The 17,446-nt window shown below is 39.9% G+C and overlaps 1 protein-coding gene across 9 annotated transcripts in view; it reads right to left on the bottom strand.

The window, feature by feature from the left end:
- Window positions 1–3,997: 3,997 nt before the first annotated feature.
- PKIB (cAMP-dependent protein kinase inhibitor beta) overlaps window positions 3,998–17,446 on the bottom strand; it is a 54,635-nt gene continuing 41,186 nt past the window's right edge. For 8 of the 9 annotated variants that reach the window (XM_040552819.1, XM_040552817.1, XM_040552814.1 and 5 more), the window contains 2 exons: window positions 9,198–9,372; window positions 3,998–4,610 (listed from right to left, as the gene is read on the bottom strand). In XM_040552819.1, the coding sequence (XP_040408753.1) occupies window positions 4,525–4,610; window positions 9,198–9,345 (234 nt within the window). In that variant the 5' untranslated portion in view covers window positions 9,346–9,372 and the 3' untranslated portion in view covers window positions 3,998–4,524. Of the gene's footprint in view, window positions 4,611–9,197; window positions 9,373–9,550; window positions 10,309–17,446 lie in introns of those variants that run through there. The other variant, XM_040552815.1, reaches the window with a different exon arrangement.

Here is a 17,446-nt window from a genome sequence, read left to right as displayed (position 1 = left end):
TAAAGAAGGTATAATTCCACATCTCTGCTTGTCAAACAGTGGGTCATCGTGGTGCAACTATGAATATGCTGGGATAAAAACTGAAAATAAACCATCGGCTAATATTTTGATATGTGATTCTTACATGGAAGTAGCTGAGCATTATTTAAATAAATTCTCTCTACAAAAACTGCAGGCCCCGAACAGTGAAACAGGTGGTATATGGCAGCTGACCTGTCATTTATAAGCATCTGTTTATTAATAGCATCCATGAAGTGAGTATAGGAATACTGATTACTTTTAACATACACTTCAAGATTTACTTTCCTGTATGGTACACATGAAGAAACTTCTGTGCACACAATCCTTTTTGTCTTCTAGGCCCCATTTGGAAGCATATTACGTATGTAAAAGACATATAAGTCATTACTGCTCCGTTACGACCTGGAGTGAAAGCTGCACAACAGAGAATTGGTCACATCAGATCAAAGATCCGTATAAGCAAATATCATATCTTGGACAGTACAAACATATTTGATGTTTCCACTGAGCAGTTTCCTTGTCTCAATCCTTTGTTCGTGGACTTTCTAAAATGGGAGAAATTTTCTGTATGATTAGTAACTCATGACTTCAAACTAAAATTAGATACAATTCACACTGCAATTAGTGTAAAACGATCTTTGTCTTCAATGACAACCGAATCCAGCCTCTGCATTGCTGTACTATCAATGATTTGCAAAATCCTTTTAAAATATGCCACCCTGCAAACTGTTTTGCCACTCATTTCATCCAACATTTCTTTTTAAGCTCAGCTGATGCAATATTTTACCAGAATAATGGCATATGACATAGGTGAAGGTAGATGTATGAGAAATTATAGCAAATAAGCTTCACCTAAAAAAAGAAAGAAAAAAAAAGAAAAAAAAAGTTTTATTACTCCTCTTAATCTTTCTAAATTAGAACATTCTAATAATCAGTCCTCTACCTTAAAACCTATTTAGTCCTTCGTTGCCTTCCAGAAAATAAATTGAGCTTTCCTGATTAATATAAACAAAAGACATGCCTCAGCAGGTTCACCCACCTCTTATATGGAGCTTCTGATGAAGGGCTGACCCAAAGAAAATTACTGTCTTAATGACATCTGGAAAAGATTGAGGCCAATTTTATACATGTTCAATGTATCTAAATTGTTTTATGCATGCACAATGAAGTTACAGGGGTTTATTTTTATTTCCTTGTCTTTTTTTTTTTTTTTTCCTATTCTTTTAAGTATGCAGCGTGGCTGAGAATGAATAATTACTTCATTAAGTTCCAAAAGTTGGAGACAACAGTTACCTTTTTGCTTGGTCCTAATACATGTCTTGGCTCTATAAAAGCCCAGGACAGTGTTTTATGCTGATGAAAAAGATGCTATTGCCTGTGCTGCACTCGCTGCAAATGGAAATTGGGATTAATGCATTATAATACCAGGTTAGCCCTAATAGAAGTTTGATGGTCTAATTTATCAAGCTAATTAAGTATGTACCTAATTTTAGGCACTGAGTGGTTCTATTGACTTCAGTGAGACTAGTCTGCATTTCGAGTTAAGCACGTTTTAAAATATTCTGCTGAGTCAGGGCCATAAATCTGTTACTCTATGGATTAAGAGAAAACACTATCATTAATTATTCGTTAGCTGAGCTAATGGGAGGGTGGTATATCCTGGATATTGGTTAAAGCTGGATAAACTGGCTCAGTGGGAAGTATTCAGAAGCACTTAATTGGCTCTTTCCAGGCTCAGCCAAAGTTCGTCAGGATTTATGACCTATCTTCAAGATACTAACAAAAAAAAGGAACCACAACTTTAGGGGTGCTTCAGACCATAACCCTGTCTAAACCCCTAAACCCCAGGCCTGGAGGCCCCTAAAGAGCTCCTAAAGGGTTTCACTACCTCCTGTCTGGCTGTGTCAAGAGTAATACAGAACTAATAAATTCTTCGATACCAAAGTTTTTCAGCACGATATTTCTCACACCAACCAGTGTTTGTAGTTCTAGGTATACAGGCCAGAAATATGCAGCTGCCTCAAACTGGAAAGGCTTATTTGACAAGATCCAGGGTATAGTTAGCCCTGGTTAGCTACTCATCTTCTATATCTGAATTGACTACAGAAGAGCTCTCTCATGCAGCCTACACTAACAATTCTTTAGATGCAAACCGTATGTGCATTTAGAAAAAAAAAAAAAAGTATTTCTGCATCTGCAACTTGGTTAATCTGCAACTAGATAAAGAACAGGCAAATGAGGACTGACTGTAGCAGTCATTTGCAAACCCCACATATTATAGATCAAACACATTAATCCTGCTTTTAATTGAGTTGCATTTTAAATCTTCCTATTTGTCTTTATTTCTTGTGCAGTGTTTCTTTTAACCTTCTTTCCATACCCTTTCTCTCAATGACAGGCTCGTACAGCTCAAGACCAAAGTAAGCACCAATTTTCCAGGGTGTTTAGCACCCTGCTTAAGGTTCTAAGCTCAACATTTGTGAGCAATTAACTCCATGTGTGTATGTCTGTGATTTTTATACATAGTTTAACACATGAATAATTTGCTAAATTCATCTGGTTCACATGACTGGTATTTTAATAGGAAAAAAAAAAAAAGTTTCTTAGGCTAGCAAAATACTTGTTTAAGTACCTACTCCTGTAACCCAAATTTCTGCGTCTGCTTAACGTAAGAGAAGATTTTAAATATATCCAGTGCTGCAACTGTGATGGAAGAGGAAAATTCAATATAGGCCATGACCCAGAAGACCGTTTTAGCATATGCTCCACTTAGAGCATATAAGGAATTCTGTTTCAGTAATGCTCAACCACTTGATTTCCATGGGATCATTTTAACTTCTTGAAACAACACTTTTATGTGCCCGGATGCTATAAAGGAGGGTGGTGTACAAGAATGGGACTGCAACCCAAACAAGCCTGTATACCACAAATACAGTTAATTCTGAGTCCCTCTCTGCTGTGGTTTCTAACTCTGGTCCTCCATGTCAGCTACTTCAGACTTGCTTAAGCCACCTGTTTTGCTCCAGCAGAGTAGGTTATTGACCTTTCCAACCTTGAAAGTAATTCTGAGATACTGCACTGCACTTGTTGAAGGAATGCAGATAAGAGGAGGGTATTCGGTATTGCCTCAGTTGGATGAAATCCACCCTTTACTGAATGGTCCCAAAAGACAGCCCATGAACAAATGCAAATGCATAGTATGGATAGTAGCTGCGTGGGAAAACCTCCCTGCCAGCTCTCTGCCAGCTGTAAAATACACAGATATTTTGTAGATGGAATACCTGTCAGATGTCTGATGTACCTATTGGGGATGCTTCTTCCCGCTGGCTACAGTCCAGCAGAGACTGTATGGGCAAATAAAAGCATTTGATTGTCAGTGTTGGTTAGGTTTCACAAAGCACATAAAATGGCAGCTGCTTTAGACTGCAGTAACAGTGCACGTCTGTGCATGAATCTTGGGTCTCCTACAATAAAGGGGTGCATGTGGGTGTTTCCAGGAGCATGACTTCCATAGCACAACAATGCCTTTCAGCGGGGAACACCCATTGTAAATATCAAAAACATTGGAACATCTTCATCAGCAGTAAAGAAAAAAAGCAAAACTGAGATGAAATAATTTTATGTTATGGGGTTTGAGTCTTGTCAAATAAAAGAAACATCAAGGATTCAACAGAAGACGGAAAACATAATAGCTATTTAATTTCCATTGTAAGATCAAACAGTTTTAACCACTTACAAACATGGCTATTTTATTTCAGATACACATGAATAGCTACAATATTAAGCCTGAAAACAGAAATGACAGAAGTAGCAAGACTGCTGGGAGTGAGATATGTGAAATGATCTGCCATAATCTAATAGAGTTTAAAGAGAGTTTAAAAACAGACACTGGTGGTTTAAGTGGTATACAAAATTCTTTGAAGTCAGGAGGAAGAGAGAAAAATATGTATTTTTTTGTTTCCTTTTTTTTTTTTTCCTAATTTTCACATTCATCTACATATCCCTAATGAGAACAAAAATCTCTGGAGATGAACTGCAGATTAGGTCTGTAATCTAATACATACTTATTATCTTCTTAAGGTGGGGAGAATAAATACACCTTTGTGTTAGAGAGAAAGAAGCTGTTTTGGAAAATTAAGAAATAGGTCTTTTATTTTAAAGCGATCATTACTTGGTACATCTGCTATTTATATTCATTGAAACTGTGAAAGAAGATTAGTTAGGATGAATACAATAACCATTACAGAACTCAGAACAACAGATACATTCTTTAGTTCTCTTCCCGTCGGGATGTGTAGAACATTGTTTCTGATGGACTACAGTAGAAAAAAAAAAAAAAAAAGTAGTTCCATCTTAATGCCACCTAGATACAAGGATGTTGCAAAAGTCTTGAAGTCTTGTCTGTGCTGCTGCAGTAGCTACCACACTTCAGAACAGGTAACAACACAGGGAAACTCTGGAAAGTCTGTCGATGGGTTTCGCTAATCCAGCAGTCCTTAAGTGTTAGGAATCACTGCTCTTTCCCTCTGCCTCTTGACTTTCCAGCAAGGCTTTGGATGATGGCATTTCTCCACCTTCTGCTCCTTCATCTACAAAAACACAGAATCAAACATTTATACCATGCACACTCTCAGAGCTTTTTAATTGCAGCTAAATATTTGGGTTTACTGATCACCTCTATTTAGATTGGCTCTTTATTACCACACTCATGGGTGCTTTGGAAAGGGAGATTAACTGAAAAGATAAAGAACTTGCAAAGGCATCATCCAAAAGCAATTTCCTATTGGTGCTGATTTCCCTGTTCCTTGCACCTGCTGATTAATGTGCACTTGGTTGTAAGAATCAGACTGGAGATAACTTTTCTTTATTATTATTATTTTTTTCTGGGTTATTTCCGAAGTCAGGTTAGAATATTGCATTCCTCTCAGAATTGCTTGGTTTCAGGTAGATAACATTACGGTTTATGAACATGCCAGTTATCTGGCTGACCTTTTTTACCAAGAAATACCTAGGAAAATTCATCCTGTTTTCACAAGATGATGGGATGTGTGCGTGTATATATATTTATATATTTATTTTCTCTTGTATTCTGACTTGGAAGTTCATTCTTCCATACATTAGAGTGGAATGATTACAGAAGTAGTACAAGTAAAAGCACCCTAGCATAAGTGATTTATGGTCATGGTCATCATTAGAACAACAGAATTCAGCTCTGTCTCTTTTGATGCTCGATTTCTGTCACTGAGAAATGAGAACTCCTCTTCCCTTGATTTCCTTGCAAAGCGTAATTATTTTCACACTATCTTCAAGTCCCACATGGCATTAACAATGGTAACAATACAGTTTGTATACACAAATCTAAGACAGACCGTAGCTTTTGGAGGCAAGGAGGGGTCTGCTCAGCAAATCTGGTTGTACCATCTTCCAAGTTCTATCCACTTTAACAGTCATAATCTAAGGGGTACATTTTCAGCTATTTGCCCTGAAGACTTGCCATAAAATATCACAAACAGACAAAAGAATTATATATCTTGGTCTCTACATACCACAGCAATTTATCAGCTAAAGCTCTTGGCAGAAACTGCTTGATGTTCTCAGCCTGCTCAGTGATTTGGAAGCTTTGGAGATTTACAGTGGTAAATTAAGAAATGAGTTATTTGCCATCCTTCACTATTACATAGCACAGCACTGCTGTGGAAGGGGAGATAGAGCTCTATCCTCTATTGGCTGCTTCTATGTGGGGCTGGATGTCCAATACCAGTGCAGTCTTGCAAACAGGGTAGAGGAAAACATACTTTGCTCAAGGAAATCTAATCTCGTACTTGGCAGCATTTAGGTGTGCAACAAGTGCTAAGCTGCTGAGTGCATCAAGTCAGTCATACATAGTCACCTAGAAAAAAAATCAGCAAACAAGTTATTGGCAGAATTTTCCCCTAAAGCAGATTACAGGTGGCCAGTGTAGCCTCTTTGCTCTCAAACTTCTTGCAGACTCCTCTTTAGCCTTTGGATCACCAAGGACACCAATCAATTGTTTAACGTGGTTCCACTACAGCCTCCTACCAGACCACCTTTGGGAAGTATCAGTCCTCCGAAACTAACGCATCACCAGAGGTAGTTAGGCTACAGATAGCCTTCATTTCAGAATTAGGCTCTGACGGAAGTAGCTGGTGCCAAAATCTCTCCCATCCATGTCAACGAGAACATGAATTTGGTGCAACCTTCAGGGTGCACGGGAATTTGTATCACACAGACAGGATCCTTGTGTATTCATAAAGAATACATGCATCTTTTCTCAACCAGACAAATGGTATTAGCACATTCTGTTCCTGACCTTTCTGTCTGACAGCAAGTAACAGCATTTTAGAAGGAAAGGAAATGTATGATCCAATGAGCATTAGCTAAATTTGAAGCAAGATGGAGAGAGTCCTCCTCACCATTTCCCACAATCTTCACTGAATCTTTCACAGCAGAAAAAAATAGGGCATGCTTTATATAGCCACATGTTCCGTCTTCACTTTTCTCATTTATCCAGCCTTTTTGCTCTGAGCTGGAAGTGGCTTTCATTTTGTTAATAGCTTATTGTTAAAGCCAGAGACAGGCAAAAGAGTTGCTTGTTAGAGCCCAAAATGTTTCCCAAGCAAACAATTTCCCAGTCACAGCATTTGAACTTACAAACTTTCTGTCCATTTTGATGAGTTCCCCTCATTTTGCTTGCTAGCTGATTGGAAGTTTAACTGACAAGAAAATGAGGCTGTAATTCCCATTCGATACTTGTAGAATTCCCAATTCCCAACCCCAAAAAGCACCCAAGCAGGGCCCACTCGTCACAGTGTGCCTAACCGTGTCCTGTATTCACTTTCTATTATCATTACTGCAGAGTGCTGATAACAGCCGCTGCTCCTTCCGGGCATGCTCTGGTACAGCTATATGCCGACGACAAAAGCAAAGGATAATTCCATGCTCTAAATTGTTCTCCAAATCCTGGCAGTGCTGGTCCTTGCATTTGTAAGAAAGCATTGGTACATTTTGCTAATACTAATGTAGCTGTGTCATTTCTTTTTCTTTATACATTGGATGAACACCAGAAGAGGATTATTCTGTCTGGAGTGCTTATTATATGTTGTGCTGTAACATTTCTTTTAACAAGACATTCACTCTTTCATGTTTATTTTTATTCAGGGAAAAAGAAAAAGGATCAGAGAGAAATTTTCCATGTTTTAAAAAGTATATAATTTCCAACTACTAAGCTTTCCAGAGACCAAAATGAAACAAACATGAGGCACTTATCTACCGCTGCTGTATGTTTTGAGCTTTGTTTAACATGGTTTTGTGCATGTCCCTCAAGGTTCACTGCTCTAAACAATACAAAGGTTAGTTATACGTAATGTAGCAATGAATATTTCAGTGGGTTGGACTGGCCAGTTCAAGAGCTTTACTTCCACAGTTCCTGACACTAATAACAGCAGTAATTCCCATCTGCATCCCCTTTGATAAGGGAAACAGTTCCCTCTTGCTGTAACCTACTCTCTGTTCACCGTGTGCAACCTGTGCCAGGTGGAAGAGCTTTTTGAAATTAAAACAAACAAACAAACAAACATCAGATTTGAAAATTAAAGCATTAAACATTAAGTGCCTGTCTATACTTTGGAATAGATTTTCAGTGCTGAAGTCACACACAACACAATGGGAAAGTCTGTAGGGATGTACTTCTCATATTCCTAGGGAAAAATCACTTCTCAAAGCCAAGGAGTTTGAACTGGGGCTTATCTGCTGGCATTAACCCGTGTTACTTTGAATGCACTCTGACACAATGCCCACTGCCTGTCCCACCTGCTCTTCCAGATTCCCCCAGTTCTCCTCAGTACTGCCCTTCAGCCTAAGTATATCTGACCATCCTTGTTGTTTCCTTTTTTTTTTTATGTCCACCCTCTCCCCTTTATAAGTCCTTGTTCCCTTTTTCAAAGGTAATGCCTCCTTCCAGCACCAATTCAGATCCTTATTTTCCTCTCCTTCCCACATTCAAAGCCAGGAGGTGGTGATCCAGTCCCTTCCCATTCCTCCTGGAAGTGCCGTTTCTACCTGCCCTCTTCTTCACCACCAGCAGTCCTTTGATGCGCCCAAGGTGGGTTTGGATTACAGAACCCCAAGGAGTATAAATGAAATGTTCAGAGCAAGAACAAATTGTAATCAAAGAACCCCCAACAACTTAATGGTGTTAGGAGGCTGTAAGTTCAACATCCTGTAATTGCTTTCAGCAATATACAAGCAGGACATACTGGACATACATCCTTTGTGCCTGGGAATCCTTCCTGTAACCTACTTCAGCTCGGATTCATGGGCCCTCCATTCCTTAGCACAGGCTCACTGTGCTGCCCCTGCACCATTGCAGCTGCTAGAACTGGGACCACCAGCTGCAGCGGTGTTTGTAAGAGCTGCAAAAGTGACAGGCATGAGAAAGAAAAAAATCTTCCAAATCAGGACCTAAAAAAGTAGGGGCGAGCCATGCTCAGGGGCAACATATAATTCTCATTTCTCTGGCATCAGAAATCAGACTTTTCCTGAGCAGTGGAAAGAGTCTGAAAACCTCTCTAAAAGTGAAGAAACAAACAAACAAACAAACAAACGACAACAAAAACTTAAATGCAAAGCCAGCATTGATTAGACCCGTGTTCATCAACAGGGCATTTACCAACCTAAAGAACATGGCAAATGCAACACTGCTGTCAGATAGCAATGTCCAAAGCTTAGTAGCAGGAGTAAATCAGTGTAAACCCTACTCTTAATTTAAATGTCTGAGTTGGGATGACAGCTGTAATCGGATCAGCAGCCCAGTTTACTGTCTTGTGCTGTTATCTCAGTGCAGGAGACCCTAATTTATAGCTGATGTGGTGGTTTTCCAGGCTACCCAGCAATTTACTGTTTTTCCCTTTCTTCAGTGGAACTGGAACTCAGTTCCCAGCACCCTTCCCCAACCTACTGCACAGAGAGTCTGTGGGTGGATGTGGCAGACTCAGTCTGGGTTAAAATTAACTTGTCTTGTTAGGAGGTACAAGCGGTAACTGCTTTAGAAGGTTGAACTTAATCCTGAATGAAGAAAGAAAGATTAGTATTGACATCAAAATTGCATGACAGCAGTATGCATAGAAATGTCTGCTTCTGGGACGTGCAGGCATTACCTTCTGAAACGGAGAGCTCAGCCAGTTTGTGTGGCAGGTCTGAAGTCCCAGCACCAGCAGGAGAGCCCAGGATATCTGGCAAGGCGTTCCGGCGGCCCGACCTTCCTGATGCTGCAAAATCTGTGACCAGGGGCTCCACATCAGTCATTGCTGACTCCTTTCCTCATAGCAACATCTGGAGATAGATCAAAAACATAAGAAGAAAACAGCCACAGCCTGGCAAAACAAAACAAAACAACAACCATGAAGTTGGGTCTGGTTCTTCGGGATGGATGCTAATCAAACGTGCTGCTCAACAAAATGATAGCCACGGGCTTTGACCCAGTGGGTTTCTTGTTAGTAAAGCCACATACCTCAATGTTGGGTGCTGAAGCTGTACGTGCCTGTGCATTTCCTTACGTTGCCATTTGTACACCCAAGGAGCACAATGCACAGCTCTCGACCTACAGGAAACCTGCGGATAAAGTCAGCAACAGACCTTTCTGCCAGCCAATTGTATGCATTTTTATGACCTGAGCCCTCTTTTTAGGTGGTTTTGACACACAGCCACTGGGAAGGGAACTGAAACTCTGTTTAGTCATACTGTCTCTACGAAGCAGAACATGCTTTCTTTATTTGGAATCTTGATTGGACTATTATTTAGAATCTTGTTAGAACAAATTCCTTTCACAGAGGAGTAAATTATATAAAAATACCTCTCAAAAAAAAAAAAAATCTGCACAAAATTTCTTTATCCTGTAAATTCCAAAACACTTGCTTTCCTCTGCTCCTACAGGAATAACTTGTTTGCTTGGTTTAACCACAGCTTGTGCACGTGACTTTTACCTAACAAATAACCAAACCCTGGACTGAATAGAGCCAACAGTGCTCTGTTCCCTCAAGCCTGTCTCAAAGCCAATTGAACTGAATGTGAAAACTCCTGCTGACCACAACGGGCTTTGGATCAGGAATAGGTGTGTTTGCACGATCACACCCCAGGGCACCAGCTTCTGTGAGAACACCTGGAGCAGAAGGTGGTGATACTCAGCTGCCTGTCACACACAGGGATAGTGTATGAAAGCTCCCATTAGCAACTGTTTTATTAAGAATCATAGAAGGCTATCACACCAGAATTTTACACATTAATTTTCAGTAATTAACAGAGTAAATTCTAATAATTAGCCATGAATTGTTCAATTAAAACCAAACTTGCTCTGTATGAGTGTGGTTCTGCGTGCAGTGCAAGAACAGGAATATTGTCTCTGTGTCACTGTGCTCAGCATGTGATGTGGAAAGGATACAGACGGGGTTGGAGACCTGCCTGATGGAAGGCTATCAGGTTTTGATTGACAACTGCCTGCATTTAGAATAAGAGTTAGATAAGCAAAGTCTCATTTTTACTGTCCTTCATATAACAAACAGAGAATCATAGTCACCAGTCTAAAATTCTGCCAGGGTTGGGAACCAGTAGCGCTCTCACTTCGTGGATGGAAAAACCAAGGGAGATCTCTAGGCCAAGCATTGCCTGTTTTGATGTGCAGGAAGGGAGGGGCAGAGCTTTGATTACTGATGCTGACCTTGTTTTCACCACAAAGAACATTTCCCTCTTCTCCCTCAAACTTCGTTCAGCTGTGTCACTCCAATTACAAGAATAAATATCCTTAATCTTCTTTGTATCTCTGAATGTGTTGTAATAAAAGAAATGAATCCTCCTTGGCAAGAAATGAGGTTTAAGTAGAATCTGCAAATCTGAAAGATGACTTGAACTGGCAAACAAACCACTTTCTTCAACTGAAGTCAGTGACTAAAGGTTCTGACCCTGAGATTCAAAAGCTCCATCCTACATGAACACAGCCAGGCCAAGTCCAAATGAATCTTTTCCATAAGCAGCAAAAATACAAAAGAGAGAATAGACATTCAAGAACGTGACTTTGAGAAAATATACAAGGTATGTGTATCACTGTTCTGGTTTAGATACAGCATTATACTTTGTATTCATTAAAATGGGTGAGCTCAGCACTGGACAAGAAATAACAAAATAAGGAGAATGAATCCAAATTTACAGACACAGTCTCACGGCTTTTTGTAGGTGTTCGTACTTACTTAACTGTAGGTGTCATAAATATATTTCTCTACATGCTCACCAGAGAAGGAAAAGAGACTGTAAATTACATTTCAGAACAGAAAATACTCAGCATCTTCCTTTGCTTGGTAAAGGCATTAAGATTTGTTCCCGATGCCAAAATACCGGTGTGGTACCCTCATTTCATTTCGGCCACGCAGTTGGTGGGCCAACACTGTTGTGAGCTGGCTGCTGTTCATCAAAAGATCTCCAGACTGACATGAGTTAAAACACACCAGAGACTTTCTCAAACCTGCCTTGTCCATTTGTTTTTTCCTCTTTTCTCCCTTGCAATTACTTTGTAAATGGAGAAAATCCGCTCTACAACTACAACTGTATCAAACCACCCTCTCCTGTAGCAGTTTCATCTTAGCCATGTTGGACACTTATGTCAAATCCCTCCCTTTTCTCTCCAGCCTCTCTCTTTCTTCCCAATGTAATCTCCCTTTGGTGCATAATGCTAGGCAACCCAGGAAGATGATGAAGGGCAGTCTGACATCCTTCCATGTACATGAATTTGATTTATTATTTGATTTTAAAAGTGTGCAGGGGCAAATCTTAGAACACCTGTTGGACAGGAAATCAGCCCATCATTATCTGTCACTCTGGTGGGCACAATTCAAGTGTAGCTATCTAAAAATAACAGCAATACACTGTCCTTTGCGTAGCAGTTACCATTATGGTATCATCATCATTTTTTCTGTATTAAATCTTAGGTATCAGAGGCTGAGGAGAAGGCTGAGTTCAAAAGTTAAGGGCTACTCACTTCTAAGTGAGTAGCACACTTCTAAGTTTGAAGAGAAAGGACTGAATATGGGACACTCTCTAAGCACATTTCAAAGATGAGACTACTCCAGCAGGCTTATAATTTACAATATGAATCAAAACTTATGACCATTTAGGTTCATATAAATCAAAACTTAAGTCTACCTCCAAACATGGAACAGACTATACAAAATATCTTTCTACAGTACTACAGTTAAATGGCATTTCTTTCTTTAATGTTCTAAGGAATTTGTTCACTTTCATTCTGCTGCTCCCTTACAATAGTATTTTCTAAGTTCTACATCTAGGTATGGATGTAGAGCTCTACTTCTCTTCATCTGTGTCTAGCTTTATTTTTTTCACCATTTCGATCAGGAAGTAACTATCTCCCTGAGGCTGGCATCCTCTCACACGTGTTATGTGTACCATTTTTCACGCTTTCTCACAGGGTAAATAATAATCATGGTGTGCACAGCATCAGTTTTCCCAATTCCACTCCTCCCACCAGCAACATCTCCCTCAGCTTCACTGAGCTCATTTTGCTGTATACTTATCCTAGATAAAGATATGTACATCTCGCCAATGCCAGCACGCAGTTGTCTTTCTCAGCTTCCAAATTACTGTTTTCAAGTTCCTCCCATGTCACCGCTCACCAGGCTAATGGTATACAGTTTAAAGAAAGAGTGACAGATTGCTGGAGCAGAAGATTCCCTACTTCACTGCCTCTCTCTTTTCCAAAGCGAAAAACAGGCAGCCCAGATAGCAGAAGGGACTGGGTGGGACATGAGTTGAGTGGGGAAAGTGGCTGTTTGCAGCGGGTCAACAGTAGGAAGGCAGATGGGACTGCCAGACCAGCTCTCCTACTGAAACTAGAGACAAGGGCTTTAGCTGTCATTATAAATAAAAAGTAACCCAACAAGTACTCCATCAATATTCCATGGTACCAGATTAATTTTGCTGCTCATTCATGGGCCATGACACAGGGCTAAGGGATTCTCAGGAGTATAGTTAATCTTCTCGGATAACCCTCTGAAATTCCTACAGGACCACACAGGACAAACAGCAGACCACTCTGGTGCACAAGGGGGAAGGAAGAAGGCTGCTTATGCAAACTGGCTACCACCAAAAGTAAAATTTGATTACTGTACCCAACAGATTTTCAAGTGAGCGTCCTCAGAGAAAATGATTGCAGGCTAACTACCAGCGTGTTTTTTTCTAAGCAAGACAGCTAGTTTGTTAATCTTTGAATCTTCTTTCGTCAGCAGCATAGCCAGCTTCTCTGGGGAAAATGAGTCACAGGTTTATTTAAATGAATTACAAAGGAAAAGAACAAATAAGTCTCCCAAAACAACTTGTGTTGAGGATCAAGGCAAAAATGCTTTACAGTGCTCAGCTGTAACAGGTGCCACAATCCACGTTAAATGTCAGCGCTGTCTCTTGCTCACCTTATCTACTAGAAAGTAGATAAGTCACCACCGTACACGTTTGTGATAGCTTTTTTCTTCTCATCTTTTTACTGTTTTATACAAAGACAAAATACTGTTTTTGTTCTGCTTATAAGGACAAACTATTCTTCAGGAGATGTCAAAATGTTCCTGACATCACGTTGTTGCAACTCCACGTAGGAAACCGAACAACCAAACGCATCTCTCCTTGCCACTCAGACTCTTCTCTCCTTTTGAAAACTTTTCTCTTAGGCCTTTGCCTGCACTATTGAATTGAAAGGTACACTTCCCAAACACCTTTCCACTCCTTTTGAATGCTCATTAGTGATAACAGACTGGAAAACATGAAATCCTCTTACAAGCACTTGAGAAATAGAATAGCCAAGTAACACTGCTAGAGCCAGATTGATTGATTTTGTGTCTTGATGGTTTCTTGCTGTAAGATGTATTTCAGCATCTTGTTTTATTCAAGAAGAACTTCAGTTGTTTTATTTTTTGTTGTTGTTGTTGTTTTACTTTTAAGTAAGAGGAGTGTTCTTCAAGCACCTTTTCCCAAAACGTCCGTAGGTTCAAAAGTGTTCAAGTAAGGAGAACAGAACACTTATTGAATGCAGTACTTCCCACTGTGCAACTGAGATGAAAACCACATCTCCTTGCTACGCACTTGCCATGCTTTCACATCCTCTTCTGCTGCTGCTGCACCCTTGTGGCTTTGCCTGCTCTTCCCAAAGATGTCAGAATAGGAACATTCTCATACGTGCTAATGTAATCTTTACACTTTATCCTGAAGCCGTACAGGACCACAGAAAAGGCAAAAAAAGTTAGGAGCAGTAATGATTTTAATGAAGACTGTCCAGAGATTACGATGTTGACTAATAGTAACCTGGACATTCGCATAACAATTTTTGTGAGATCTCTGTTTGGTGTTTTTCTCCACCAATGAAATTTGCAACACACTCATTTGCCTAGTGGTGGGAAGCACACAAATAAAAGCAAGCAGTCTTTAGGATTTCTGTAGCATACACAGATGCCTTGGCTGTTTTGGGCTTAGAACAAGAGTCCACACACTTCTTGATAATTGGAAAGGCAAAACAATATAGATAAGTATACAAAAGTTAAAAGTGAAGCACTCAGGAAAAGAAGCAAATTCTTTAGTTTTGTTTTTTGTTGTTGTTGTTGGTGGTGTTTTTTTGTTTGTTTGTTTGTTTTAAATATATCACTAAAGTTGAAATGAGTTTCTGTTATTTTTCATGGCAGAAAGATGATTTGGCTTTCCAGTACCTCCAGAGATGTTAACTAAACTAACAGGGAAATTAAATTATTTCCAGTCTCTGTGAATCTATAATGCAGAAGCATGTCTGGGTCTACAGACTTCCTACATCTTATGTCTCAGCCTGGGCTATTACAGCCCATACAACACATGACATTCTTGGCATGGCATCTGAAAGTTTGCTATGTTGTTTACAGGTTTTCAATTTGGTTTCTTCACAAAGTGAAAAAAGCTGGACACACATCTGTGTTCTTCTGCTCTGGATGTGACCTACTCTACCTTCATGTACCGGGGCAATATCCTTTCTGATAATCTGAAGAAATGGCACCCAGATGTTATTTTCAAAACTTTTTATTACTTAGTCTCAAACCAGTCAGGTTGAGATAGCAATATCACACCATCCCTTCATTTCCTGTCTTGGTCCTCTCAGAAGAAGCATTGAGTCAAAATCCAAGATCTTTCTCCTACTGTTCAGGTGCTCATCAGTTTGGGGTGCAGAATCTGAAAGGTTGGCCAAAGCTGTAGGATAATGACAGAAACTGACAATTTTTGCCCCTTGGTAACATACAATTTCTAGATATATCTTGTCTGTGCTTTCATTAGAAATGGTTCAAGATGGGGAATTAATTTTGTTAAGTGTTAAGGACTATCACAATCATCTTCTGTCCAAATGCAAAATATATATTTTTCTTCACCTCTGCTTTCTCCTGTACACTGTACCTGGACTTTCTGATCACTTCCACACAGCTTATGTTATAGGAAAGAGAAGAGAAAAAAGCTACATAACGTATTAGTCATGATGCTTTTGTACTTATGGAGAATGTGCAGATGCTATGGTGAAGTTCACCTTCTGAAAACCTACACAAAGTAGAACAGGTTTACTGTGAGCTCTTAGACATTGAGTACACAGTGCTCTGATGTACAGAAAAACACATTACAAGAATAATAATAGCACTAAGTAATGGTACAAATTTCCCGTTGTGAAAGAAAATAAGGAAGAGGGGAAAGGGTCATGATACTGACAACCTAATCAGAAGTTATTTGCAGTAAGTAATAAATGAAGTGACATTAGCTGAAGGCAGTCAATACCAGGCAAGAGAGCAAGCCACTTTCCAAATGTCTCTGAGTGACCAAAAGCAATGACAGACACAAGTTTTAGTCGAAAATACAGTTCAACAGGGAAGAAAGGCTGATGCATCAGCTATGCTGGAAAAAAAAAAAAAGTCAAATGCATCTCCTACTATGGAATAAGAAATGAAGCTCAGCGTGGGGGCAGGGGAACAACCTAATTCCTCCTCCTATATTTTGGCCATTCATCCTCACAGTCTTCATTACCCATTGCAAAATGTATACATAGCCCCTGTCATACACATACACTTTCTGATCTCTGCCACAGAGCCTCATATCCTTCCTGAAGATTTACACCTGGCCTGAAATCCTAGAAAAGTTTGTCCACCCACAGGCACATACTCGAGAGGTAAGTTAGGAATTACTTAGACATCATTTTTAACTACCTAAGTTTCCAGAGGCCCTGGTAACTCTAAGATTGCAGTTATGTTGTATTTATGATTTTTCATATTGCCACAGGCACACAAGGAAGCGAGTATCTTTACTGTACCACCTAGTCTTGTTACTATGGTCACACGTGCACCACACCTTTCATCTGTCCTCTCCCCTCAGCTTGTTCCTCAGTCTTTGGACTATGAATTCGCTGAGGGAGAACCAAAGGAGCTTTTCCCTCTGCTTTCATACATAACCATTGTCCTAGAATCCCAAGAACACTTTCCTGAAGCACACACAAACAGCTGCGTAAGCCAGCATATGCACACGTCGGTACTGCATTCTTTATGTGAATCTCCACTTGCTCTCTCTGTGGAAGAAAATTACCCTGACAAAACCACTTGGAGAGGCTCAGGCAGCAACCAGCTTATAGCATGCTGTGGTCTGCTCGCATAATGCCCTCTGGTAAGGCAAATAGTGCAGTGCAATATAAAAAGCAGCAGAGAGAAGATGAATTTATAATTCAGCAGATATATAGGATATATAGGAACAGGACAATCTTATGGACTAAACCAACACACATATATACCCAAACTCTGTTACTGGAGAAGGCCCAAGTCCCCTTCTGATCTTACAGGCACGAATGAGGAACATTTCCAACTAGACCAGAGTGAATCAGGGCGTATCGATATTTGTAGGGAGGTTCGTAGGAATGGAGATCCTTGTAGACGTGCTTACTAAAGGGAATAGTTGCAAGGAAAGAGAAGTTGTCTGGTAGGAACATGTGGGCACAAATTGCTGAAAGACAGGAGAACAAGCATGGCAGAGAAGTAAGAAACTATAGGTGTGCTTGTACATCAGAAGAAGGAATGACTAACTAAGGTCTATCTGAGGTAAAGAAATTACCTGGCAAACTAAAGAGACAAGGAAGGATAACTCTGAAAAATGACTGAGGAAGAGGGATGAAATTACATAATGAGGAATTTATTTGGATGGCAAGTGGGATGTAGGCAGGGAAGAAGAGAGGCATGGTAAAGTCTGGGGAGACTTTCAGGAAACCAGTCCTACTAGAGGATGCATACATCCAGCAGAGCCTATGGATTAGCAGCAAATTAGTTAGGTAGCAGTAAAACAGGCGTGTATCTGCTTAAAAGTTTGTATGTACAAT

The sequence above is a fragment of the Cygnus olor genome, chromosome 3 (genome assembly GCF_009769625.2).
Source record: "Cygnus olor isolate bCygOlo1 chromosome 3, bCygOlo1.pri.v2, whole genome shotgun sequence".
In the NCBI taxonomy this organism is placed as follows: domain Eukaryota; kingdom Metazoa; phylum Chordata; class Aves; order Anseriformes; family Anatidae; genus Cygnus; species Cygnus olor.
Note: the sequence above shows the minus strand (reverse complement) of the source record. Positions and strands in the feature narration are given on the sequence as shown.